The sequence below is a fragment of the Rhamphochromis sp. 'chilingali' genome, assembly GCF_963969265.1.
Source record: "Rhamphochromis sp. 'chilingali' genome assembly, chromosome: 2".
In the NCBI taxonomy this organism is placed as follows: domain Eukaryota; kingdom Metazoa; phylum Chordata; class Actinopteri; order Cichliformes; family Cichlidae; genus Rhamphochromis; species Rhamphochromis sp. 'chilingali'.
In genome coordinates this window covers 27778294-27804145 of record NC_137930.1, presented here as the reverse complement: position 1 = coordinate 27804145, position 25852 = coordinate 27778294, and the positions used below count along the sequence as shown (strand labels likewise).

At 40.9% G+C, this 25852-nt stretch overlaps 1 protein-coding gene across 1 annotated transcript in view; it reads right to left on the bottom strand.

Moving 5' to 3' along the window:
- The window catches only part of LOC308392793 (breakpoint cluster region protein-like), a 94861-nt gene that overhangs the window by 36739 nt on the left and 32270 nt on the right, over positions 1–25852 (bottom strand). The window contains exon 2 of the mRNA XM_080876023.1: positions 4299–4483. Within this exon, the coding sequence (XP_080732149.1) occupies positions 4299–4483 (185 nt within the window). The remainder of the gene's footprint in view (positions 1–4298; positions 4484–25852) is intronic.

Below are 25852 nucleotides of genomic sequence, written 5' to 3'. Positions count from 1 at the left end.
TTTGGATGCAGCATGAATGATGACCATAATTAGTGGAAATTAGTGGATGAATATCAGCTGAACAGGTAAAATTGCATTAAGTAATAACATCTTCTTTTTATTACTCTTCTTTAATCATTTTTTCTTGCTGTTTTTACCTGTAACTACCTTAACAGTAAAAACAGCATTAAAAAAACAGCATAAAAAAAACAACAGTATTAAATACAATATTCATAAAAGCTGTTTTTGTTTTATATTGATTTGTTACTAAATACAGTTATGTTATTTTGAAAATTATATAAATGCTTGTCAGGAACGTTTATGTCTGCCTGTGCACCATGCATGATGCTCGTGTGAACTGCTTTTACATGCATACATGACTACTTGGATGTGTGTGGGCATACATGCATTTATTTAAATGAAGGGGTAAATGGGTCCGAAACCTGTTTCCATGGCCACTGCATAAGCAGATGCTTACACAGATCTCAGGGGACTGTTACAAGCCAGAAGATTATGAAATGCTCCAGGATTTTTATGGACTCCATTACACAGGTGTCCATTACCACCATAGTTTCTGCCGGGCTCAATATGCTTTTATATGTCGTCAGTTTGATTCAGTAGCCTGCTACAAACACGTTCTCAACTCTTCACGTTTATTTTACATCAGCAAATTGACTGAATGAACGAAAAAAAAAGATTAAACAGAACTATTAACAACCGGTCGTTTGGACAGGTATGAAGATATATGTGTAGTCTTTGCTCTTCCTTGTGTAATATATTTAATATTTTGTAGATCTATTTACTGAGAGCAAAAAGAAAATTGTGCTGGGTAGACCAGGGCGTGTAATCCAATGTAATTGGATGTTAAAAAAATGTATGGCTGTCCAGGTTTTGAATACAATATTTTACTCTCTGCTGTAATTTCTTAGCATCTTAGTTAATGATGTCCAAGTTATTATTGGAATGAGGCAAAAAGTAGATCCTAAGATGCAACTCAAGGATTTCTATAATTTAATATTCTGCTATTATCCCGATTTCTCATTTGCTCCAAAAATATTGGATCTTCATCCAACTGTCTTGTACTCACAGTTTCTACTGCACAGTATACTACACTGTTTCTCACCTTATCATTTCTGTGGTAGACATGTAACATGCATCACGCAGAGCCTTCTAGGTATCTGGACTGAATGTAAGAACATTAGGTTCCCACGAAAGCCGATAATGAAGTATATTATGTGTAGATACTAACACAGTCAAAAGAGGTAAATGTTTGTCTTTACAAACAAAAGTGCATCGTAAGATGAGATGTGTATTTATGATATATACTTATCATTTTCAGTTAAAATTTCAGAAGACTAAAGAAGTGTCTGTGTGCATGTTTGGTTATGAAATAAGTAAAAAAAGAAAACATATTCTCCCTGCAGTGTACATAAGAAGCAATAAAAATAATATTTGACACTTAAATCTACACTTAAACCTCTTCAGCCCCAGCATCACTTAGCTGGAGTTCAGCCTGGCATGTTTTTAAGAATTCTGATGTACACTGGGTTTGTTTAGCAACATGTTTCTTTTTATTTCTTTTTATTTAGTGGACTCACAGATGGGACGGACAACAGTGACTGCGATAACAACAACCCCACATTTTATCAACCCTTTTCAATTTTCATTTTCTAATCTGTGTAGCATCCTGTTCTGCTATCCCTGGCTTTTTGAAAAGCCTAACGCGATTGGCTCCTAGCGCCACATCGGCTATGTAGTGGAGGTGTAGGTCTTCAGTCAGATAAGACACACACTGATGGTGCACATGCTGCTCATTTAGAGTATTTCTGCTGATCGAGCAGAAAATAAAGCTTACTGCACACCTTAAGTGTGGGCCATAAGAGAGAGGAGTTAGTTGTTTTAATATACAGGGGCTCATGAACTAGGATGATCCACGGGGAGGTCAAAGCACAAGCAATTACCTGCAACATCTTCAATTTAAATCTGGCAGCAGGCCCCAGCATGATACTGCGGAGGTGCTACACATTGCTCACCAGACCCACGCGTATGTGCTGACGCTGTGTCGCGCAACTTGAATAGAAATATGTGGTTAACGGAGCTACTCTTGTTCATGTTTGCGCTGGTGTCAGTCACTTAGCCTGGCCCCAGTTGTGAAGAAGACCCAAATCATTATCGTGCATGACCGACGGCTTCCCTGGATAACTGTAGCCTGAGGGCTCTGCAAACAAACACAGGACTATGAATCCAGCTGGAAGTCTACGTGGCTCTGTCGCACTACAGTAAAAATATGGAAACTTCCTTACAACTAGGAAAAATCTGGGTTTGCCTGGGGACTGCACTGATTTTCTTTTTTTTCCCCTGTCAGCAACTAACTGTAAGACTAATTGGCCATCCAGAGGTTGAGTGTCTATCACCCACAACCTCTGGGTGACTCATTTTCAATGAAAAGATGACTGCATAGATCAGCTGGTGGGAAGCTGATCTATGCAGACAGAAACTGATTTATGATTTGTGCAGATTTATCACAGTTAATTGACAGTTAGTTGCCAGTTTGACCCCATTCAATCACAGACTGGTCATTTTATCACCGTCATGAAGCAGTAAAGCTACTTTAAAGATGGCAGCTGACTGCAAAAGGTCGCAGTCTTGGTCTCGAGCAACAAGATTGCAAGTTCATTGTACGTGGTCACAGTAATTTTGGTCATGCTGCAATCTCCAAACAGTTTTGTGACCGCAGCATAAGTCTCTTGAAATTTCTCCTATTAAATACAGACATAATAACGCATCATTACCACAAACTTGATGGGAAATTAAGCAGAGTGAACTCTGTAGGTTCACTCTGTAGATGTCATAAAGTACACTATGATCATGCAGAAACACAGATAGCACACGTGGTCAGTGTTTTTGGTAAAACAGTTTAAGGATGTTATTGAATTTTCAGCAAACTTCTGATCAGTGACCCTCTTTTCCCTTTCAAGTGCTGGGCAGAGCCAGATTGTGAGTGAACAAGAGCCCAGAGCACTCTTAAATTAAATCAGCAGAATTACTGAAAGTGATGACTCATGACAGTGACATCACTAAACCATCAGTTCCCCCTGAGCCAATCAGAGCTTGCCTGGACTCTGACTCATCAATTAGAAAAGCAGAGTGGGGTGACGTTTGAAGACAGATTGTTCAAGGGCAAATCAAGGATGATGGTAACTCCATTTTGAGAACATTGATTGTAAGCCTGTGGGGAATTTGTTGATGGATATTTGCCACAGTGCATAATGTATTTATCCAGCCATCAGACGATGCATCTACAGGCTCTAAGCATGTAGTGTTGAATTTCTTTTTTCCATACAAACAGAAGGATTGTATGTGTCCAAATGCAAGCTAAGTATGTGTGCGCAAATTAAAACCACCGGGTGTTAAACCTCACAGGTCAAAGGTCGGTGCAGTCAAGGGGCACGTTTATTGACATTTTCAAGCCATCAATCAGTCTGACAGTCGCTTGCTCACCAGTACAGACAGTGAGCAAAGATTGAAGGGGCAGAGTAACCGATACAGCTTCATGACCACTGATGCAATTACTTCCTCCAAGGGCACAGGGGGTAGAGGCAGCATTAGCTTATTATATTTTCCCAAGATACCCCTCTATTGTAATTGAACCTATGGCTACAACATGTTTATCTGGTATATACTAGCATTTGGTACACAAAGTCCTTTGCTTCCACTGAGGACTGCATCATAGAACATATATAAATAACATAGAATAAATACAGATGACAAGAAAAACAGGTTGTGAGTCTGTGTCTGTGTGCGCACACATGTATCCTCTCCCTTATAACCTTTGAAGAGCAGACGTCACAGATCACTGGTTTTCACTGCAGACGAGGAAGGAGGTCGCGTAAGAGGATGAAGGCAGCGATGTGGTGATTGAGGTGATAGGTAATTCTGCCTAATACACTAGACGAAAAAAACCCTGACTCTTAAGGCGGATGGGTTTCTTCACTGGATGACTGCTTCGGGAGCTATGAGGCAGGAGATATGTCCCTTATCAATCTCCTTTAAACAGCAGATATGGTTTTTCAATTGAAGACTTTTAGACAGAATGGGATTGTTCTAAGAATAGATTAGCCCAATTCCTGCTCTGCAATGGGAAAAAAATAATGTATGCAAGAATGAGCACAGTTTACCAGCGAGATTTGTTTTTGCTCTGTCTGCAGCTAAGTTGCTGAATCACTTGAGGAGACGTGAGAAAGCTTGGCATTTGGATTAGATGTGAGCATCAAAGTCTGCTTTGTCAACAACAGGACACGCCCAGATGTCATACTGACCGATTTGGAGGACTCCAGCGATCCGGAGGACAGAGTGTCCCGGCTGCTACGGCTCTTGGAGCTGAGGTGAGGAGATGACGACGGCGAGTCATCGATGTACGGCAGGATGTCGTGGTGCCTTCGCTGCTCCTCTGCTCGGTCTGCGTCGTAACCGTATGTGGGAGGGGTCCCGGTGAAGTGACCATCTGTGATGGGAGAAATTCAAACTTTAAGTTAGTGTTGTGTTGTGTTAGTGTTGAATTTTCTTGAGATTTTTGTGATTTGTGATGTTTTTAATTTCTGTGCTGCAGTTCCTTGTAATGTACTTTAAGCTGGCTGATTACTGGATTACTAATAAACCGCAGATTAAATGATGTCTGACTGCTGTACTTAAGCATGTCACTGACAGTTGTGACTGCTGAAACAACAGTTAAATAAAATGTAGAGTGTACAGTTAACAGCCTCTTCCCTTTAAACTCAATTGAAGCCATCTTTTTAAGACATTTTTTTGCTCTTCTAATCACTAAATTCATACCACTACAAATAAGTGTTCTGCTTGGTACTTAAGTATCACGACAAAAGTCGCTAGATGTGCCTGGCAGGGTCACTAATTAATGCAATTCTGGAAAGTGAGGCAGACAAAACGAATTCCCCCCTCCTGCGTCTTTCTTCACATATATTCGCACAAAAACCTAAAGCTTGGAGAGAAAACACTTGAAAAGGCCAACTATAAACTGGGTCAAGGTGCAAATAATTTGAACACCGAGTGCAGCATCTCGAGGGAAATTTTAATAACCTCCCCTTGACCTGCTTCTACAGCGGGTGCTATCACTCTGCAGGAATAAATGCCTCTGCCACAAAGTGCTTTTGCCTGTGATCATGAGTGTTGGCCTTTGCAAAGAGGAGTGGGAGAGGCAGAATTAACAAGAAACAAAGGTCAGAACGTTGGATGCAAACAAACTGACCCATTTTATAAAGCCTCTAAGTGAGAAAATACATGCGCAGTTCAGGTTGTAGATTCCATTTATCAAAGTTCTTCCAGGATGAAGAGGTACAGTCAGCCCTTCGGGGAATGTGGTGTGCAACAGCTGAAGGGAAGACATCATGCATCTCCTGAGTGTCACAGAAGAGCTTTTTACTCATCTCCTCCCACTCCTACTGTACATTCAACAGAGCTGCACTTCTCACAGAGCTAGCTGTGCCTCCTCACACAGTGCTGACTCACACCAAAAACATGCTGCTCCACTGTGCAGTGTCACAAACATGCACACATATCCTTCAGTCATATCAGTTATATCGCTTTAAAACACGTTCAGCTAACATCTGATCGAGTATTTACTGTCTGATATCTCCGATGCACCTACTCTCTCTTTTCATAGCATTCTGTGAATCGTATACCAGCACACAGGGCAGTGAACAATGGCAGTGTGTCCATAGCCCGTATGACCTTCAGCCCACCCACCATTTGCTCCAAGTACTCGCTGCTGCTTGTGGGTTAGCACTGCCCACTGGGCCTGCTTTGTCCAGTGGCACTGAGCCAGGCAAAGACCAACATAAAGGTTTCATGTTTGTGTCTGGTGAAAATAGTTTCTTCGCCCCAAATGCCAAATCCTTCAGAAACCCAAACCTAGTAGAGTAATAAGCATTTTTCATTCACATACAGCTTTTAAATACACTGTGGCTGTTATTTTTGCAGCACTTGCATGTATCTTGTTGGAAATACTGTATTTCTTAACTTCCACTGACTCCAGCTAAAAATGCTGCGCTGTTCACAATTACGACAACTCGTTAGAGTCCTTTATCTTTTCAGACAGCTTTGCACAGTAAAAACCTTTATAAAAGCATGTTTTTAGAACTGATTCATTGTTTGTCTAAAAATACAGGGTGCGGATATGAAAACACCGAGTGGGAAATGAGTGAGTACCATCCTGCTGTGACTTCTTCTGTGTTTTTTCTAGCCCCACCTCTGTTGATTCATGTTAGGAGGCCTAACATCACAAGCTGACATTTACACAAAATCATTCTTCCAGCTGGTTCTTGCAGAACACTTGCAGAACTGTGAGAGTTTTCTGTTTTTGATACCTCATTTTGGGTTAATGCGTTTACTAGAAGCATGCAGAGTGTGTCTATTCATGTGAATGCCTTTAGCACCCACACACAGCCCTGAGGGCAGCTGAGCATCCAAACAAAACTTTCAGGCTACAAACCACTTCCTGGTTAGAAAAGGAGCACAGACACAGACCACGGTCATAAACAATTTAGATCAAATAAAGCTATATGGAAGCGTATGACTCACTGTAACTCTGACTCTGACTAGACAGAAGGCCAGCATACGTCTTTAAGGATTAAAAAAAAAAATCAAGAATTGGTGCACAGGTTTAAATTTGTTTTGAGTTGTTTTTCTTTTAATCCACAAAAAGGTCAAAAGTATACATACAGTCTCAAATTACAAATGAAGAAAAACATGTGATAGAGCAGTTGCTGATGAACAGATTCAACCTTTTAAAATGAGAAGTGAAATCAGAGAATGCCGCTTCATGTTTTTTTTGTAGCTCGTTCCATTTACATGCACCGATGAATTTAAATCGAGATTTTACAAGTTCAGTGTGAGCATCAATCTTAAAATGTCCTGCGACCATTGTAAGTACAGCACTGTGCTTAAAGTCAGTCAAAGACAGGAGGTATAGAGGTGATATTTGCTGCAGAGCCTCTTAGATAAATACTTTAATTTGCTAGGAGGGCACGATCGCTCTTTTTTTTATATAAGATACAATAATGAGTAAGAAACTACTCAAGTTATTTAACATCTATACGTTTAAAAATATATATAGATGAAATATGTCATGAATCTCAATTCTTTTAATTTTCCTATGTATATATCATGTTCATTTGTATCCTTGTAAATGTGATGTTACTTTCTCACTGTGTCTTTCATTCGTGTCTCACCTTCAGCATGTGTCACCCACACGGAATTTAAAATTTGTATCCGCAGTTGAATTTTGTTCGACTTACCGCTAAATACAACATGAAGAGTTTTTTTAAAAAGTGCTGACAAAAACGAAATAGCTCTATTTTTTAAACAGATTTTTTTTTTTACAAATACACCAAGACAATCCAGAAAATGTGCAATTGTCTTTTAAAAAAGGTGTAAGATTAATAATATAGTGAAAAAAAACTACTAACACATTTGATTTATTAGACAATTACTAGCCTACTCTCAGGCTCGCCTACTCTAATGTTCCTGGACCTTTGAACAATCTTAACACTTTATCATATTTAACGGCAATCTGCACATGTGTGTTTATGTGCATGAGCTGCAGTTTCCACTGGGGGAGGGACTGTGTTTTTACAAGTCTGTTAATGGGACACTATAGCCTGTGGTATTCAAACACCACTTCTCTTTGCCCACGTCTGACCTGATCTTAGCCAAGACGCTGCTTCTAACATTGCCTTGAGTCACTTTCTGTTTGGCTGCATCTCTCACACTGTGGGTTTTTTTTGTCTTGTGTTTTTGTGAACTGATAGCTAGTGTTTTGTTTTGTTGTGCAGCCCCCACAGCTACCCTCTTCATCCTAATGCTGCTCACAGATTAGCACCCTCGTCTTCTTGCTCTGAGCTCCTACACTTTCCCCTCCTCTCTTGTAATCATCCCCAACGGGACAGAAGTAACACTGAAAATACGACAGAGAGCACCGATGCTTAAAGAGCACAAACACACACACACACACACACACACAAACTGCCTTCTATATATTTTTTGCCAAAAAACAATCCATTGATTTCTACCTGGAGCTTTAGGCACAACAGAACAACCAAACTTCAGCTTTGAACCACAGAAATGGAACGCACACACATGCTCACATGAACACACATTCCTGCAAAATGTTTACATGGAAACAGTGTTTGGGAGGGGAACAGGTCTTTTTCCTGCTGCAGGTGGAAAACTACAATCGTACTGGGAATAACTGGTGCTAGGCTGCCATGGGAACACAGCGGCCTTTCCAAAACAACATCACAGGCAGGGGTATGAGGGTGTCATGTGATATATCTGTTGATGCGATGTGCTGTATAACAGAATACTGTATATCGGAGCTGTTCGCAGCTATTAAGTCGATATAGCTCCTGTGTGGTGTATATGATGGATTCTTTTTTGTTTTGTTTTTGGATCATGCATCCAGCTTTAATTCTGTGAAAATCCTAAATGGCATCAGGAAGCAAAGGTCATTATTATTTGTCACTAATTTTAAAAGATTCAATAATCCTTTGATTAAAAAATGCACCTGCAGTTTAACTTACTCAATACTTATTTAGACTAAAACTAGCTTTTCCTACTGCAGGAAGTAGTAGGTGTTAAGACAAAACCTGCTTTTCGCTGATATTTTTAGGCTGGAAAATGAAAAATACCTCCGAACAGCCTTGAAAAACTCTGGTCACTCATATCAGTTAAATTTGGAAAAACCGCAAAAACCCAAGAGCTACATCTCAGACTGTACAGGCCTTGGTTACCATGTTAAATGTTAAACTTCATGACAGCAACATTAGAAAAAGACTGAACAAGTATGGCTGGTTTGGAAAGGTTGCCGAGGCAAAGGCGTCTTCTCTCTGAAAAAAACAAAAACATGACAGCACTGCTTGGGTTTGCAAACATGCATATGAACAAACCACATGACTTTTGGAACAACTTCCTTTTGACAGACGACACCGAAGTGGAGATGTTTGGTCATAATGCAGCGCCGGACGTATGGTACACCACACACAACATATCAGCACAAACATCTCCCTCTGCCATGCACAGTGCTGGAGGGGTGTTGATTTGGGCTTTCCCTGCAGCCACAGAACCTGGGCACTTGCACTCATTGAGTCAAACTCCTCTGTATACCAAAGTATATTAGAGCCAAATGTGAGCCCATTTTCCAAAAAGCTAAAGCAAGTCCAAAAGGTATTGCTCCTCAAAGTGGTAAATACTAAGCCACTGAAAAATGGGGTGTACTTAGTTACATAGACAGCTAAAACCTTACACTTGACAGAGGGTGTGCTTAGTTTATGCTACACATCTCAGTGTTTCTTCTTTCTGCACTATCATTAACATCATCATTAGTCTCAGCTATATTGTACTGTATACAACATTTAGTCATACTGTCGGAGCATAAACACAAGCTAGCCATTTATTTGCCCCAGTCAGTCTCACACATACAAGGAATTAAAAGGCTTGGCTGAGTAATAAAGAGAGCTGTGGCTGACAGACAAAGGAAACATTTGTTGCCTAAAGCCCTGCAAAGGAGGGGCGAGAGTAAAGAAAACAAAGGGGGAAAAAACAAGACCACAGTTAAGGCAAAAATAGATCTAAAAATTACACAAAAAGAAAGGAGATTTTAAAAAAAGATGAAGACAGGGGGTAGAGACAATACAGCACTCTGAGAGCCATGAAATTAAAGAGAGAAAGGGAGGGACTCTCAAAGGAGGCATAAGATATCCTCGATAGTGAGCTGCCTTTCCATCCCCCATCCCGCTTTTCACTCAGGAAGGCAGTTATAAATCTGCACAGGCTGCTGTCGCCTTTATTGGACCTGGGGACGAGGTCTGTCATCCTATAACTACCATTATACCTCCACTTCTGGTTCAACACACACACACACAGACACCTTTAAGCTCCACCCGGCCCCACAGGATGCTAATGTTACGCTACAAGACTCAGAGCCTTTTTTCTTTACCCAGCTATTTGATCAAAGCAGAGAATGCAATCAAAGGTCGAAGGGTGTGTCTCATGCCCCCACCCAAAGCTCCCCAATCCAAATGTGATTCATATACAGAGCGCTATTAGGGCAGGGTGCATTTGGGAGGACTAAGCTTATTGAATAGGCCAAATCTGGATACTGGAGATAAATAAGATGCATCCCAGTCTCTTGGATAATGCTGCAATTCTCATTACAGTCAAATATGTATACAGTGTATATGTAATATTGTAAAGAAGAATATTAAAAGGGAGGAAAAGAAACATGGAGGGCAACCCTTCCCCTGAGTTCTTCCATCCCCTTAATATCCAATTTAGAGACAATTTAGCACAGAAGTGAGGGGGGGGGCTGGTAGACGAGTAAAAGTGGCAAGCTGTGGAAATTAAAGTGAAGCCTCGGTTACAGCAGAGCCGGAGGGGACAGACATGCCGTCAAATGAACTTGAACACAGCGTTTCTACCGTAATCCTCCCACAACTGCACAGCCGCTTGACGGAAGTTAATTTGATAAATGTCAGTATCTCGTCATTAGAGGAGAGACTTTAGTGTCATAAATTGCACACAGCTGGATTCTACTCCTGAATATGTCCAATTCAGACAAATAACCAGGATGTTCGGTTCCTTTTAGCTACTCGGGAGATGCGGGAGAGTGAGCACTTTGCTCACATCTAAAAGAACTGCTGAAAAAAGAGACGACTGTCTCGGCTGCCATGTAAAAACCAAAGTAGACACAATATTTGGCTGCAGAATTCATTCCCGTGGAGACAATGTGTCCCAGGAAACTCTTTTGATGATTCATTTATTTTTGTATTTCAGATTGCCAAGTATAAAGACACGACTTTCCCCTTTTATTCTTTTTTTTTCAATTCCTTATAAAGATGATTTCCCCAAATGAACCAGCAATCACGGCCGTCTGATGCATATCCGCTGGTGAATTTCTTGTTTCCTGCTTCCTGGCAGTATTAACATATTCTAGTCAAGAAATTATAACAAACCAAGTTTGCTTGCTGGAGGTAATCTTTTTGACTCACCATTGATAATCTCTGTGGAAACCACCCAGCAGCAGCAGCAGCAGCCGGTTCCAGTTATAAAACTGGTGCTATTGCCAAGCCAGAGACACAGCTCCTTTAAAAAAAACTAACAGCACCGCCTGCAGTGATGTAATCATCCCTTTGTTTCAGAACAGAGGGATAAAAGACAAAATTGTGATGCAAAAAAATGTTTACAGAGGAAAAGTGGGGCCTGACATCACACCAGTGGATGAAGGGATACCAGAAGATGAGTAGAGGAACAAAGATATCTGTATATACAGTATGTCTGCATGAAGTGGGGCCTTGTGTGCTGAGCGGCTTCACAATGCTACAGTTTGTGCTATGTGGTTTGTGTATTTTCCTAAACTACGCATGGAAACAGATGCAAATGTTTTTCCAAATCCCTGCCACAGAGACGAAATGCCAGATTGCTATCATTCACCAGTTAGTCCGCTGCCTCCACGGAGGTACGGTTTCCCTGCTGTTTGCCTGTTTGTTTGTCTGTGGGATTACGCACGGTGAGCAAGCGGAATTTTATGAAACTTGGTCAAGAGACGAATCGTGATTTAGGAAAGAGGCCCCAAAATTTGGGAGTGGATTCTGTCACTTTTTACAAAATTAAAAAATGCAAAAAACCCTGCAGCAATCCTTCAAGCTGCATCACAGACAGCCTATGCAAAACAGCAACCTGAGGAATAAAACAGAAAGCATGAGGATTTCCCTTTTTTACTGAACGACTGCTGGCAAACTCCATGGAAAACGAGGCTATTTTGAGAAGCACCTTACCTTCCACAATGAAAACTTATTCAGTTACTGTTACGTACTCGTTAGTGTTCCTCAGGGACCACAGTCTGTCTGATACTGTAAAATTTTGATGATTCTTCAATGCAAAAAATATTCAGTTGCAAGATACTGACTTTTTGAAGTCCAAGCTGTTGTCCTTAGTCTCTTACCCAAAGTTTATTTTTTGGCTTTTTATGGTTATAATCTCAGTTGATGTTTTGAGTACTCGGTTTAGAAGCTTCTGGATCTTCTCGTTTCTTAGCCTTCGAGCCCAATTTTAGTTCTTTTGTTTTCCGGGTTTTGAGGCGACTGCTTATTTTGCTTCTTGGAGTTTCAGTTTATTCTCTGTTGGTGTAAAATGCCCCACATTATTTAATTCCTGTTTTATTTTGATAGTGTCTTATCTCATGTGCCTTCTATTGAGTTTAACTTCCCTTGTCTCCTTACCCCTGATTTGTTCCTGCTGTGTTTCCCACCAGTTTTCCTCTAGCTTCATTACTTAGTACATTTGTTATCTGAGCCTCACCTTGTCCTTTGTTATTCTGTCACTTTGCTGTTCTCCCTTGCTGCGTTTATCATAAAACCATATTTCCTAGTATTTTGTTTTCCTGGCCATGTTTTCTTGTGCGTATTTCTGAACGTTGTTTGTTAACACTGTTTTGCCTGCCACACGGTACATCGTGAAACCAACAGGTGGGCCTTTTTTTTTTTTTTTTACTAACCATTCAAAAAAATTATAAGGCATTTTAAAATCTGTTGCTTTTTTCTTGAATCAATACCTGAAACCTGACCAATCCCTGAGGCAGCAAAGCAGCTCAAAACGTTTTGTGCTTCACAGTCGGTAGTTCCTGCTCCTGAAAAGCTGTCTGCTGTTACTGCAGCAAAGCAGCTCTGTCTCTGTCTCCCCAGAAGACATTACTCCTGAGGTCCACGACTATTTGTTTCTTGGGCAAACTGGGCCCCTGCTGGAGTAGCTAGTTCAGGACTAACCGGGAGTCCTTGAAAGCTACCTCCCTTACAGATAATGATTTATAATTAAAAAAAATATTTTCAAATTCATTCCCAGACTCATGGGCATGCACAATCTTTTTTTCTTGACGGCCTTAGAGAGTTCTTTGGCCCTTGGATTGATAACACCATACACTACAACAAGAATGAGAAAACCAGACCCAAGCAGTAACACAGTAGCACAACACCACAGTTTTAAGGTAGAATAAATGTAAGCCAGCACTTACACTATCTTTGTTACTGACTTGTGTTTACATGTAGATCATTTTGTAACACATGACTTTCCCAGTGCTCACTTTGAGACCGTTTTCTTCTTCTGATATCCTTAAACTGATCATCTCATGCACATAGTTCAGGCTGTGAGCACAGCAGCTCCACCCACCTGCTGTTCAAACCTTCTGTTTGCAGAATCTGACAGCAGTGTGCACATTTATCTGCTGACAGGAGTAAGGTTTGTGATTTTGTGGCATCGCAGATACATTGGTGTTATGGCGCAGCATGAACCAGGCACAGGCGCGATGTAAAAAGTGGAATCTCCAACAAAACAATGTCAGAAAGGGGTTTTTTTTTTACTCTATTATGCCTTAAATTGTGTCTAAAGTGGCTCTAGAAAGTAAAAAAAGAAATATTTTACTGAATATTCTCCAACCATCCATTTTTTGCCACTTAGCCAATTCAGGTTGGCAGGGTGGTTGAGAGCGGTAACTACGGCACCACCACTGAAAGTTTACCATGAACAGAACAGTAACACACACACACCACAACACACAGTATAGTTTTAAAACAGACATCACACTGATGAAAATGTTTTATTATAGCTTTATTAAGCCAGTGTTTTTATTTTCTATGATTAATTTCTTTTAAATTGTATCACATTTGCCACATCCAGCTCATTTTTTCAATTTATTGCCTAAAAAAAAAAGAACTGTGTAATTTGTTTATTTGTTTGTTTTTAAAGTACCCATCAGTATATTGACTAACTTCAGGATGCTTTGAATGAATGCTTTGTTTCACAAGCCTCGTGCTTGGATGGATGCTGCATCACTGCCCCAAACAGGGAGACAAGCAATACAATAGAAAATTATGTGATAAGAAGACAGGAAGATGAAAAGAGACAGACAAGTTGACAAGTAGGCGGGTTGAAGATATATAGTGTACGGAAAGAAATGACCTAAACACAAAAATAAACAGAATCACAACAAAAGAGATCACATACACAAATAAAACCGCACCACCAATCATGCAGAGTCAGTCGCAGAGTCTGTCATGTCTCGTTAGTTTTGTCATCTTCCCCTCGGTGCTGTGGGTTTTTACATCTCCTCTGTACCCGCCAGCTTTCTAATTCTCTTTCTCCTTCCTGCCTCCACTTCCTTTCATCACACAGTACTTCAGAGCAGAGCGCGCTCCTGTCTCGGTGGACACGCGCTCAGAACACACCGCTCTTACCCTTAATTCTGCCAGACAAACCTTTGATTCCATAAGCGCCTGTCGCGTCCTTCTCGTCAACCGCTAAAGTCATTAGGAAAGAGACTCATTACTCCGACCCCCGAAGCGTTATGGGGGAAATAAGTGTTCAAATTGCTGCAAAAATCACACAGAGACTCTGATGAATAATACAGCATGTTAAATTACTTTCTCCACTCTGGAATATGGACGGTGCTCATTAGAAAGTGGTTTCTACTGGCAAAGACGGTCTGGCTTTAGGTTGTTAAGGGAAAGGGAACACTAAGGAAATTTTAAGGTAGAGCTAATTTATTTGTATTTCCATGTGTTATTATAACAAGTCCATATTCTTAATCTTTAGTTGAGGCTTTACGCTACATACCATCTTTCCTCACAATCTCTTGATTTGTGCGTTTGTCTGCTTCCTTTCATTTCCTTTCCAAGTTGGCCTTTGCAGGAGCCAGCCTGCGATCTCGCCACAGCGTTAAATCTTGAGGGCAGACCTTAGCTCTCTGACAATCTCTTTAATGCATCATGAGCACCGTGGTGATTGCGTGTGTTTCCATGTGGGCGGAGAGCAGCCTCATTAATTTGTCTACAGCAAAGCTGGCACTCTCCACTGATATCCAAAAATCACTCTGCGGCCCGCCATAAGTAATGTGCGTGTTTAAAATGCTCTAAAGTCTCTTAGGGGTGTTAAGCTTGGGGTGCTTGCATCATTAAACCAAGATGTGAAGATTTCATCAAATAAGTAATAGTTTCACGAAAATATTCAATATAAAATCTCAATAAAAGCTGCTTTCACACACAGCAGCTGCAGAGGAAGCGAAAACGATGCCATACAGAGGTTGAAAATGAACCAGAAAGTGCCTTGCATAAGAAAAACTGATCTCAGCCTGACTGTTACTGAAAGTGCACCAATACTGTTACATCTGAGGTAACTTACAGGTCTGGCGGATGAGCAAATGCAGCCTGTCAGCTGATTTCTTTCACTTTAGCTTGAACTAATAGAACCATGAGTAAACACACTAGCAGCTCACTGAGGGTACACTTATGCACATGCTGCACATGTGTTCAGCTAAATGCTAATTTTAGCGCATTACACACATCCATGTAACATTTCACAAGGATATCAAGCTGTTAGCAGTGTGTTAACATTGTGCTTTTTATGTAAGCCACTGCAGATCAGTGTCAGAGCATGCTGTTTGCTAATTAGCGCTGAGTATAAAGTACTGAGGGTAACAGTGACATCATTAATTTTGTTGATCAACTCATCCAAAGAGCCACGTAACCAGTGTAGCAATTACAAGTACAACATATCTATATGTATACTGGGAACACAGGTGTTTCTGTGTATCTGTTGCTGGAAGCTGAAGGCAAAGGTTAAAGGTTACCGCAGTAGGAGAATGGGGACAAAGGTCGCCTGTTTTTCTTTTCTTTTCTTTTTTTTTACTGCGTGTTTCTGTGCGTATGCCTCGAGGGAAAAAAGCTGAAAACCAATTACCAAAAAATATTACTTTTCCAATCAATAAAACCACCAGCTAGAAAGCTCACAATGGACTTTATCAGCTATTGGACCTCACTCATTTCATGAAATAATGAAAGCACTGAATGTGGTGTTGCAGACAGTCTTTAAAGAGAAATATGCTCCTATAATGCTGAGCAGATCTGTTGTCCAGGTGTGACATTTTTGCAACAGGAGTATATAAAAAAGCTAAAAAAATAAATAAATAAATAAAAAAAGGTCAGCTACTCCTCTGTAATTGACATTTTTTAAGTTGCTGTCCATACACAACATTTTCTAAAGCTCATCACTCTATTGATTTCACCCTGAAGCCTCAAGCTTTATGTCAGTGTAAGAAATCCCCCCCGTTAACGTTGCTTTGTTTAAGCCCAGACTGAAGGGAATCTGAGGAAAGATTTGTTGTACTTCGTCCACTGTAAACAAATTTTAATGCTTAAAATACGTACCACATGATTTCTCCACTCTGACTTTCACTAGATTTTTGAAATAACACACTATGCTGACAGTTAGCAGAAAATGAATGAACAATAATCTATCAACGACAGGGCACAAATGAAGATAGATAACACGTCTGACAAGCAGATGCTTAGCAGACATCTCATTATTTTTCAGAGTAACAGCATAACAGTGCAATGGCTGATCAGACTAACAGATTAATACTATAACACTAAAAATGGTATGTTAGTATCCTACAAGCAGTCTGAATTGATTGTGATTTTTATAATGGGATTATGGTATGCACTGTTTAATGAGAATCTCAGTGTAGAAGCAGAGCAGATACCACAAAAGCTTCAGCCAGCTGTAGCAGATGACACTTGCTGATTTTCTGAATGTAAAGCGATGTAAACACATAAATTATTTGTTGGTTCAATTATGCAGGGAAAGCTATATATAGGACAGAAAAGCGCCAAAAAACACCACTCAATTGAAGTTGAGTAAGTTTCAGTTTATATTAACAGCATCCAAGCTGTTATCCTCTTATGTGATCCTGAAATCCATGTACCTGTTTTGGTGGTGCCGTTGAGAAATCAGCTTTGTCCCATAGCCTAAAATGTTTCCAATAGCTAACATTAAATTCTTATATTAACATAATGTAACAGCAGTCTACTCAGCAACCATCCTAACACTTCATTCTGTGTCTTAACATTTTAAATAAATGACCCGCAGTCATGTCGGCGTTTTAAAATGTCTTTTCAATAAAGAAGTTTATGTTTAAGTACATGGGATGATTATTTTGTTTTGGTGTTGAAGTGGATATTGAGAATAGTGTAATTCCACCAGTATTGTGACATCCCAACCTCAGAGATATTCCATGATCAGGGTAAGTGTTATTATTGCAAAGGGAAAGTGTTTAGGAACCAAAGCAACTCAACCATGAGTGCTCTAACCAAATGCTGAGGCACATACTGTAAAAAGGTCACCAGTGCTCTGGACTGAGCTCCACACCTCCTTGCCATTAACATCAGCACCAAAAACCTGTGCCAGGAGCTTCATGGCATGGGTTTCCATGGCTGAGCAGCTTCTATAGGTGTAATGTATAGGTTCATCAGTACTTTTTTCCATGTGAAATATCTGGGAATGCCACTTTTACAAATTAGGAGTGTGGCTAAAATGTTTGTCCAGCCATTCTACTTCACTTTGCACACATTTCACAGAGCAAGTCCACATTCAGTGAATGCTGTATGTTTACATCTCTTTGTCATGTCATTCACATCATTACAATTCCCAGAGTCCTGTAACAGAGGTGGTGTTATCCTCCTGCTGCTGCTGTGATTGTCTCTAAGAAACCAAATCAGCTCCTCACATCAGGCGTGCGTGCCAGACAACTGCACTTCTGCAACTCAGCAGTTAGCGCCATATAGCCAATGCAACGCCCTTAGAGCCAGTCATTTTAATAATTAAACATGACATCTGACCATTATACATATTGTGAACAACAAAATCTCTAGCCCAATATATTTCCTGTCTAATCACACAGTTTGATGGGTTGGTGATTACCCCCCCCATCACACTGTAGTAAGGGGAAAATCATTAATTAATAATATATGTTTATTATCTCCAACCTAAGACCAACCCACAAGGGCTAACACTCAGTTTACTTCAACCCTGGTCCCTGTCCCTCAGCTTCTGACTCAAACAATAGGGCCTGCAGCGGAGCTTATCATCGGCAAACAGCAGAACGAACACAAAAGGCTCCAGTCTTCCTAATCTCTGGTCAAACACAAGCCGCAGCAACATCACCGCTTGGGGCAATAAATGCTGCTTTATGCCAGAGCTGTTCTGGGGGACATGCGTTAGAACTTTCTAAACAGACCACAGAGATTTGCCAAAGCCTGTCTCCAGGGGAACTGTTGCCTGGGTTACCACAGCTAACAGGAAGGGAATTTCATTTGTGATTATGTAATCTGTCAGGATGCACAAGAGGCTTTTATTCATACTACTTACAAAATATTATAGCTAAATATTTTTTTTCTAATCCTATTATAACAGACAGTGGCTCAGGGACATTTTTTTTCTTACTCACACATGGATCTAACACACCCCAATCTATCAAATAAGTCTTATTTCCACAAAGAGGAGGAAAAAGACGGCAACGCGCCACATGGTTAGCTGTCATTTTACATCCATTAACAGTGTTTCTCACCTAACCTAGTTGCAACTAAATTTCCGTGGCCTGTATCAGTTCTGCTCTAATCTTCTCCTCCACCCCCTTTACTATCCTTCCCCCCTCTTTACATTGGCACTGCACCCGTCTGACTGTCTGCCAGATTCAAGCGTCCCAGCATTAATTACCTGAATCCAACACACACACACACACACACACACACACACACACACACACACACACACACACACACACACACACACACACACACACACACACACACACACACAATGCCCTTTCAAACACACACCCATTTGATAGTGGAGCATAAACACACTTTCTAAAACCCACAGTAGACTCAGTCTAAGACTTTTTTTTTTCGTGTGAACATACGAGTGCTCATTTTCACAAAATGAGGACAGTGAATAATAAGGGAGATAAAAGAAAGTCTATACAGAAAGTCATTTCAATTATCTGTGTTGCTCCGGCTGTCTGGCGGCTGCTATCTCTTGAAAGTTAGGGGCTTAGCTCACCACTGTGTCCTAAGGGACTCAGTGATGAGTAACCAGTTTGCTATTTGATTCCCCTCCATACATCTCGGGGCTAGAGCTCATCAATAACCTAAAGGACTACAGAATCTTCCCTATCAGGACAAAGCGATGATTGTCTTCTAAAGCTTAAAAACACTTCAATGATAGCTAACAGCATTAAACATGTCTCTTCAGATCTAATAAAGGATGTTTTGTTAAATTTCCCCAGATACATTTGATGCTAACACCAACAACAGCAAGCCTGCCCTGCCAACTGTATTGCATTTTATTGTATATTCATGGCTGCACTGTGATATGATGAACAGGCAGGCTGAACCAAAGCAAACCTCCTGACTTTAACGCATAAATTCTACCATACATTTACCCCAAATGCTCAGCCTTGACCCTTTACTGCTGACAACAAGACGAAGAGTGGCACAGGAAAATCTGGACAGGCCTGTGTAAGTCTTCGTGTGCTTCTATTCCTGCTTTCCAGAGGTGAAATTAACCCCTGTGTGGCCACACAGGGGTTAAGGACAGTGCCTTCCACTATTCTCCCACAGGAACATAACTTTAATATACTGACAGTATTCATAAACTCATCCAAAAGCATGAGCAAATATAGGAAATATCCTCAAAATAGGGAAGCCAGGGCACATGTATGCATTAAATATTGCTTTGTGCAATATTTAATATTTTAAAACATAAAGGCCAAGCACGTGCATTCAGCATGAATGTCTTGATGCTCAATCATCCAGGTAAGTAAATCCCAAAGGGTTGATTCTGTTCATCTGGATGTACCGAGTGGGAGAAACGTTTCGTCACTCATCCAAGTGACTTCTTCAGTCCTGAAGACCAATCAATTATTTTGCTGTTAGTATGTTCTGCTTACTAAAAGTGGTTAGCGTTACATAGCGAACAAGTCCAACACAAACTGTCTCCACAGAAATGATCACAAGCATTAGGCTTGTCACAAACTGGGAACACAACTCCACTGAAAAATTCAAAGGAGGAAAAAACAGCGAGAAGAGATGAGAAGAGCCTCTGAAAAGCATCATCTACTTTGTGAGACAGCGAGCGAGGCAGTAAGAATTAGAGTCTTTATTCTCTGGCGCCTCGAGGGAGGAATGATATATTAAATTTGGGTTAAAAGAATGCGATAGGAAAGGAAAAACTCAGATGGGCATGGAGTGCATGCAAGACACGGATCTGAGGCGTTGAAGGCTTTTCTGTGTTTCAATGCTAGATGGAAATTAGAAGCTTTTACAAAGCCAGATCAAGGCTACAAGCCGTCAGTGAAACATGACTACAAGAGCAGCTGAGTGTCACTCAAAACTGTATAAGTCTGTATCTTCACCTGACCTACTGATTCTTCACCAGCTTCACTCTCTTCGCTCACTCATCTACCTTTTCAGCCACATCCCTTTATTTCTCAGCCCTCTTCCCCTCATGTCTAAAACTTTCTACTAATCTTTTCATTGCTCTCCTCCCCTTTCATCTCGCCCTTCTCTCTCTGGGGTAATGACTGATATTGAGGTGCCAGTTACACGGCCTGCTGGGGTAACATTAGCCTGCTTATGTAACACAACACTACAAGCAGGGGAGAGCAAGGCACTGCAGATTGTAGTGCCTCATATGTATGCACGGGTGTACACCCACGGGTGTCATTTAACTTCAGTACATTATGAGACAGCAAAGAAGCATATAAGCACTTTTGAAGCATCAGGTCCAACAGGCAGCTGAGCGAATGTTGGTTTTGCTGGACTTTTGACTCAAATAAGCAGGGACCTTGTTAAAAATCTGCATTAACACATGACAGGGAAGCATAGACTACATATGAAGCATGTTTTCTGAAGCATCAACATGAGCATTTCACATTTCATGTTGATTTTACAGAGTCAGAAATGACGATATTTGAATGTTTGAATGAGAAGGTGGATTGCTAAGTCATCAGCTAGGCAGTAAGTGTAATTAGCTTGCTATCTAGCTTGCTAAATGAATACATTACACAGAAAGTGTGAAGTTTGGTGCAAACACAAACACACTACAGTTTCAGTCTGAGAGTTGGAGCACAGACTTCTTGGACTTACAGTTAGTACAGTTAATGACACAGCAGGCAGTATTATTAATAATAACACACCCTAAAAAAGAAACTACAGTACATTGTCACATATTCGCTGAGGTGAATAACGCATAGGTTCCAATTCCTTCTTTTGTACCACGCTGCTTATTGGTGACTGTTTCTTTTCCATCCCAGAGGCCAGGGTTTGGTGAAAGGTCGTTCACACCACAGCAATGGACACATCTTATTGAAGCTGCAGTTTCGTAAATGGTAATTTGACGTATGTCAAATGACTATTTCCAGTGACAGAGCTGCAGAGTATGTTAAGTCAGTTTGGCTGCCTAAGATATCACGAGTTACCTTTTCTTGCTAAAAGTGCTGCTTCTTTGTGCTTAGGGTTAATAGAGGCAAGCCAATAAGTCCGCATTTACACCATGAGACAGACCACAATCCACAGAAAAACTGCAGCAGGTTTCCTAAATGTTTGGATCCTAACTGTCAGGTGTACCCAGTAGAAATGCTCTATTTTTGGGGGGCCTTTTTCATCTTTATTTGACAGACACAGTTAAGACAGAACAGGAAAGCGGGGGCAGAGAGAGAAGGGGGAAGACATGAAGCAAAGGGCCAAGGGCCAGTCTCAGCCGTATGGCATGTAGTTGCCTGCTCAACGCACTGAGCTAAGCCAGCACCCAGAAATGCTCCAGTTTTGAAGATCAGTGGTAGTCACACTAAACAGATTTGATACAGACTTTGTGTTTACTTTGTGCTTTACTTTTGAAACAATTCTAACTTTAGCTTTAGGGCCTAAAGCATGGAGACATAAGATGATGACATAATAAAAGCACAGCAGGTTCTTGTACTCATTCAGACAAAGAAAATTTCCCCATGGAGTGTCGGTGTCCTCAAATTCTGTGGAAACGACCTCTTCTTGTGTGTGTGTGTGTGTGTGTGTGTGTGTGTGTGTGTGTGTGTGTGTGTGTGTGTGTGTGTGTGAGACTGGGAGGGCAAAGCAGGTGGGGGGTGGGGCTGCTGTGGGTTGAAATGGTGCACATCAGCACTGTAATGTTTCTCAACCACCAGACAGATGTGCAAAGATCTGCTGTCGACATGCCTATTACACACCAAGGGCATGGCAAGGGAGCCACACACACACACATGCCTGGGCAAACATGACCTCATATAGAGCAGAATACACCGCAAGGACACATGAATGCCATCTATCAACACTGAAGCATATTTTCACGCAACTGTAGTATGTACACATCAGCCCAGATGTGCGTGTTTTCTACCACAACATTAAACTCTATATGACCAAAAAAGGAAAGCAGTCAGCGATGGAAAAAGAGACAGCGAGTGTGTCGCTACAGTAGACGAACAAAGGAGTCATTTTTGTCACCATTGCTTGGAGGTGTAACGATGAATCAAGCCTGTCTCGCCATTTTGGGAGCGTATGTGAGATAAGCGCAGCTACAGGCCCTCGAAATGTGCAGCACAGCAAACTGTAAACAGCTTCCTAAAACAAAAGCCCCAAAATGTCCTGTTGCCCTTGAATTTAAACATTTCCTGTCTGAAAACCCTTGATTTAGCTTTAGCACCATTTAGCTTACAAAAAGTTGTGCGACAGAAGAAAAACAGTTAAGTATACATAGCAAAGGGTATATTTAGTGCTGATGTGTAAAGCAGAAATACACTTGAGTAAATTTACCAGTCATACACACCCAGTAACACGCACGTGCACACACTTACAAACACAGAGAGGCTTATTTCTGGGTGAATGAGGCTGAGATCTCGTTCAAACCAGCTCTGAAGGTGGTCTGGCAAATCTGGTCGCACTCCAACGCTCCAACAGCCCTACATGAAATTATAGCTTGCTATCCTGGGTCTCCTATTTTCACGATACAGATTTCATTTCAATGACTTTTGTCTTTTAAACAACTTTTCATCATTACCATGAGATATGTTTTTCTTTCAATCTCACTTTTTCACTATAAATTTTTACTTTTTGGCCTTTTTAATAACAGCAAGTAATTAATTCCCGACTGAAACTCCTGTAAAAATATCAATGTGACACTACGTTTGATCAAATCCTCTAGTGGTGCTTCTAGGTTGCAGTAATTCAGTCAGAAGCTATTTTTTAACAAGTAATAAACAAGGAAAACAAAAGCAGAATGCACTACTGACTAGCAGGCATCAAACAGAGAAAGATTAAGGTAATGTACTTAAAGGAGAAACCTGCAAAGCCAAAGATAACTGCAGCTATCAAAAAGTTCTGGTTGTAACTCCTTTAGAAAATAAGGGAAAAGGGAGGTAAAGCTAGCATGTCACAAATCTACCACAACTACATGAGTTCTTGTCAGATCAGTGTGTGGTGGGGCAATCTTCAAAGAAAAGGTGAATAGTTCCCAGTGGAAATTGGATAGTATAGGCCCAGTCACAGTGACCTCATGAGCTTTGGTTGATAATGCACTGAAAATCAGTGATGTCTACCACTTTCTCATGCTGTCAATCCCAATACTGACATCATTTCTCTAGTCCAATTATCTTCACGACCACTTTCGTTAAGCCAATCGGCCTCCACTCCGCATGGTTTAAATCTGTGTTCGCTGTCATTCTCCCTTTCAGACTCTCGTGCCACCCACCTCCTCCCCATCTCCACCTCAGACACCTCAGCCAGAGCTCTACTCAAGCCTCAGTCTTCATCTTCACCACCTCCGGAGTCTAGACTCTGGGGGGGGGGGGGGGGGGGGGGGGGGGGTGTCCTTCCCTAATCCTATCACCGTTGGGGTTCCATTCTACCATGATGGGTCATCAGAGTATAATCGCCAAATACATTAATTTCTCTATCTCAATAATCATGTTCATTTCTCCATGTGATCTCTCATTATTAATTCTGTCCAACTATCTGTTGTTTGGATAATCTATGATGCTGTGCAACCTTGCATATGATTCTGGTTCAAAATTTATTAACAGATGGGAAATACTCCCTGAACTCTTCTTGTAAATTCTGAATCACTGAATACTTTGGTTAAAGAAGAGATTCCTTGAAGCTCCAGTCACATATGCCTGCAAAGCAATGGGCGGCCCCCTTGCAACCCCTGCTTGCCAGGGAAAAATGTGGTGAGAGGCTGTTTAAGGCTGCTGCATAGGTACGGTCACGCAGGGTCGCCTGTAGCTTGCATGGAAGATGGTGACTTTGGCAACTGCTAGTTGAGTGTCAGTGAAACTGTGAAAAGTGCAACACACGCTAGCATCATATTTAATTTACTGGTCAGTGTTTTATAAGACAATGTCTTCTATGCAAACCGCAGGTGACTGAGGCAATCTGCTATCAAAGCAATCAAAAGGAGGTTTTTGTACTGCAACACCCTCTTTCCAACCAATTTCACCTGGCAACAGCCAGAAACTTTTAGCAATTACTCACTATCCTTTCTAGGAAGACCCATCCTTAGTGACCATACAACGTTTTCTGATTCCTATAAATCAGTTATTTTATTCCAGATGACCTTTTATTCAGGTTACTGCAACTCAAAGTGCTTGACAAGCTATTGACAATACTCCTTATGATCCAAACACACAGACTCACATTTAAACTGCATGACACGTAGGCACGATAACCACACATGGATACAGGCTGATGCACAAGGTTAACAAACAAAATCCACAAACACTCTGGGGAACAGTGCAGAGTGGGGGAGAGAAGAGGACACAACACCATTGGAGTATTTTTGGCCTCTTTTCTCATGAGGCTGGAGCTATAAAAACAAATCTCTTGTCTGATTTGTAACAGTTGCAGTTTGTTTAATGTGTAATTAAAATAATATAATCAGATATCACTTTACAGCAACAGAGGAAGAGTAGATTTATTGTTATTACACGACACTCTGTCTTTGGTTGCACTCTCACTCAGCTTTGTCCTTCGGGTTCAAAACTGCTCTCATGGTTCACCTGCAGATGGTAAAAACAAGTAAAACAAGTCTCATGTTTGTCACATTTTTCATTTGACAAATGATCCATTGGATCTGCACAAACTTGTATAAAGATACTAATGCACTCCACCTGCAAACCAGCTATATTATTCTGTAGTGCATGGAAGAAATATAAAAAATTTTGTCTGTTTGCTCAGCTCAGCAAGTCCAAGCCAAAAATTGTATGCATCCCCCCCCCCCCCCCCAAAAAAAAGTTGGAAATTGGCTCAAAATAGAGCTGTGACCTCAAGAACAAAAATCAAATTAAAACTCGAGTCTCCCAGAGGTTCTCCTCTGCAGAGCTACAAATGCAACAATTCCCATAAGGGCATCTGCGCGCTTCACTAATCTGCCCAGCAAAGCGTCAGAATGGTGGAAAGAAAGAGGAGAAGAAGTTAGATGACAGAAGCGGGTGCAATCTTGTCTTCAAATATATGTGAAGCCATCTGTGAGTGTCACATTTAACATGTGCATGCTTTTTTTGTTTGTTTATAGGATTTATCCTCTGACTTACTAACCGCAGTTAGCTTTGTTCATTTTAATGAGTGTTCATGCTGCTTAAACAAACATTGTCAGCACATGTACGCACACACACACACACACACACACACACACACACACACACACACACACACACACACACACACGAGGCTCACTGCAGCCAGGCAGTCAGGCAGCAGAGAGTCCCCAGACAATATAGTGCTGACTGCAAGTCCTTTTGCTTTGTTTGTTAAGGAGAATTCAAACACATGTTTAGTTTTCATGAAAACCTATTTAAATTAGTACACTACTATATATTTTCATATAGTTTTTTTTATATTGTAGGAGTTTAATATGCAGTAAATGCCACACTTACTTATACAAAGTAAGTCTGAAGTCAGAGCATGTTGAT